Below are 1,448 nucleotides of genomic sequence, written 5' to 3'. Positions count from 1 at the left end.
GGAGATCAACACCAAGGAGGTGGCGCAGCGCATCACCGCGGAGCTGAAGCGCTACAGCATCCCGCAGGCCATTTTCGCGCAGCGCATCCTGTGCCGCTCCCAGGGCACGCTCTCCGACCTGCTGCGCAACCCCAAGCCGTGGAGCAAGCTCAAGTCGGGCCGGGAGACCTTCCGCAGGATGTGGAAGTGGCTGCAGGAACCCGAGTTCCAGCGCATGTCGGCGCTGCGCCTAGCAGGTAGGAGCGCGGCGCACACCGCCGGACCCCGGGGCTCCGGATCGGGGCTCCCCAGCACCAAGCAGGGCGGCCGCGGGGCACCCCGGCCCCGCCGGCTGGCTCACAACTCCCTGGCAGGAGGCTGGAGTGTGATCTGTGCCCCTGCCCGTCTGTACTTTGGCCGAAAGGGAGAAAGGGATTGTGCCGCCTTCCCCACCCCCCCACCCTTAGCAGCCCGCCCGGCCCCTCCGGGAACGGGGAGGGGTCCCTGGTTCCTTTCACACTGTGGGGAGGATCCCCGAAGCAACCTGCAAGGTTGCTCATTGTGTGTGTGTTGGGGGGACGGGGGGAGGTGCTGTGCCCCAGACGCGCCGCTGTTGTCCGCTCCGGGAGCCACTCCTCTCCTCCCGAAAAGCCCCCGGCTGCGCTCCCAGCTCTGGGCAGAGAGCCGGGACCGTGCACCGGGCGCCCGCGCCGAGGCGGCCAGGGCCAGGTCCGCGCTCAGCCCTCGGCCCCAGCGCGCGCTTCTTTGTAGCTCGGCTTCAGCGATCAATAGCCCCCTCCCCCTCTCCGGCCGCTGGCAAAGGTCACCCGAGAACGGGCGGGGGAGGGGCAGCCCGGGGGACCCTCGCCCGCGCGGCCTGGAGGCCTTCACACCCCAGCCGGCCGCCCGCCCTGCGCGGTTGCTTCTGGCTCGGGTACGCGCACTCCTGGCGGCCTGGCTTTTCCGTTTTGTGTTTCCCTCATTTCTACCTCTGTCGGGACAGACTGGTGTCTATTTTTCGCTTGCTCTGGTTCTGCTCCTGTTCCTCATTCTTTCTGCTACTCCCCGTAGCTCTCTCCGTCTCTCTCTCTCTGGCTGACTCTCAGCCCCCGGCCCCCTGGGGACTGGACCATGCTCCCTCCCCCCCATCCCAGCTGACAACAGCTGGGTCCGCACCTGCCCCCAGCGAGGGGGCCTGGCCAGGCCCCCTTCTCCTGGGTGCCTGGGGGTGCAGGAGAGCCCCTGCCACTGTCCCACGATGGGCCTGACCAGGAGGGGGGTGTCTTTCCCTGGCCGCAGGGGGAGGGGGCTGCGGCTGCCCCAGCCGTGGGGACAATAGCTGGCTCCGTCACCGGCTCCGTCGCTGGATCGATCGCTTCTCTGCACACAGGGGCAAGTGGAGCTGGAGTGGCTGGCTCTCAAACTAGGCGCCCCTGGAGCACGGAGGCAGGGAAGGATTTGAGCCTGGA

The 1,448-nt window shown here is 68.6% G+C and overlaps 1 protein-coding gene across 1 annotated transcript in view; it reads left to right on the top strand.

Annotated features, from left to right (window-relative positions):
- ONECUT3 (one cut homeobox 3) overlaps positions 1-1,448 on the top strand; it is a 41,576-nt gene that overhangs the window by 23,967 nt on the left and 16,161 nt on the right. The window contains exon 2 of the mRNA XM_044913168.1: positions 5-236. Within this exon, the coding sequence (XP_044769103.1) occupies positions 5-236 (232 nt within the window). The remainder of the gene's footprint in view (positions 1-4; positions 237-1,448) is intronic.

This window comes from Neomonachus schauinslandi, chromosome 1 (genome assembly GCF_002201575.2).
Source record: "Neomonachus schauinslandi chromosome 1, ASM220157v2, whole genome shotgun sequence".
Lineage (NCBI taxonomy): Eukaryota > Metazoa > Chordata > Mammalia > Carnivora > Phocidae > Neomonachus > Neomonachus schauinslandi.
Note: the sequence above shows the minus strand (reverse complement) of the source record. Positions and strands in the feature narration are given on the sequence as shown.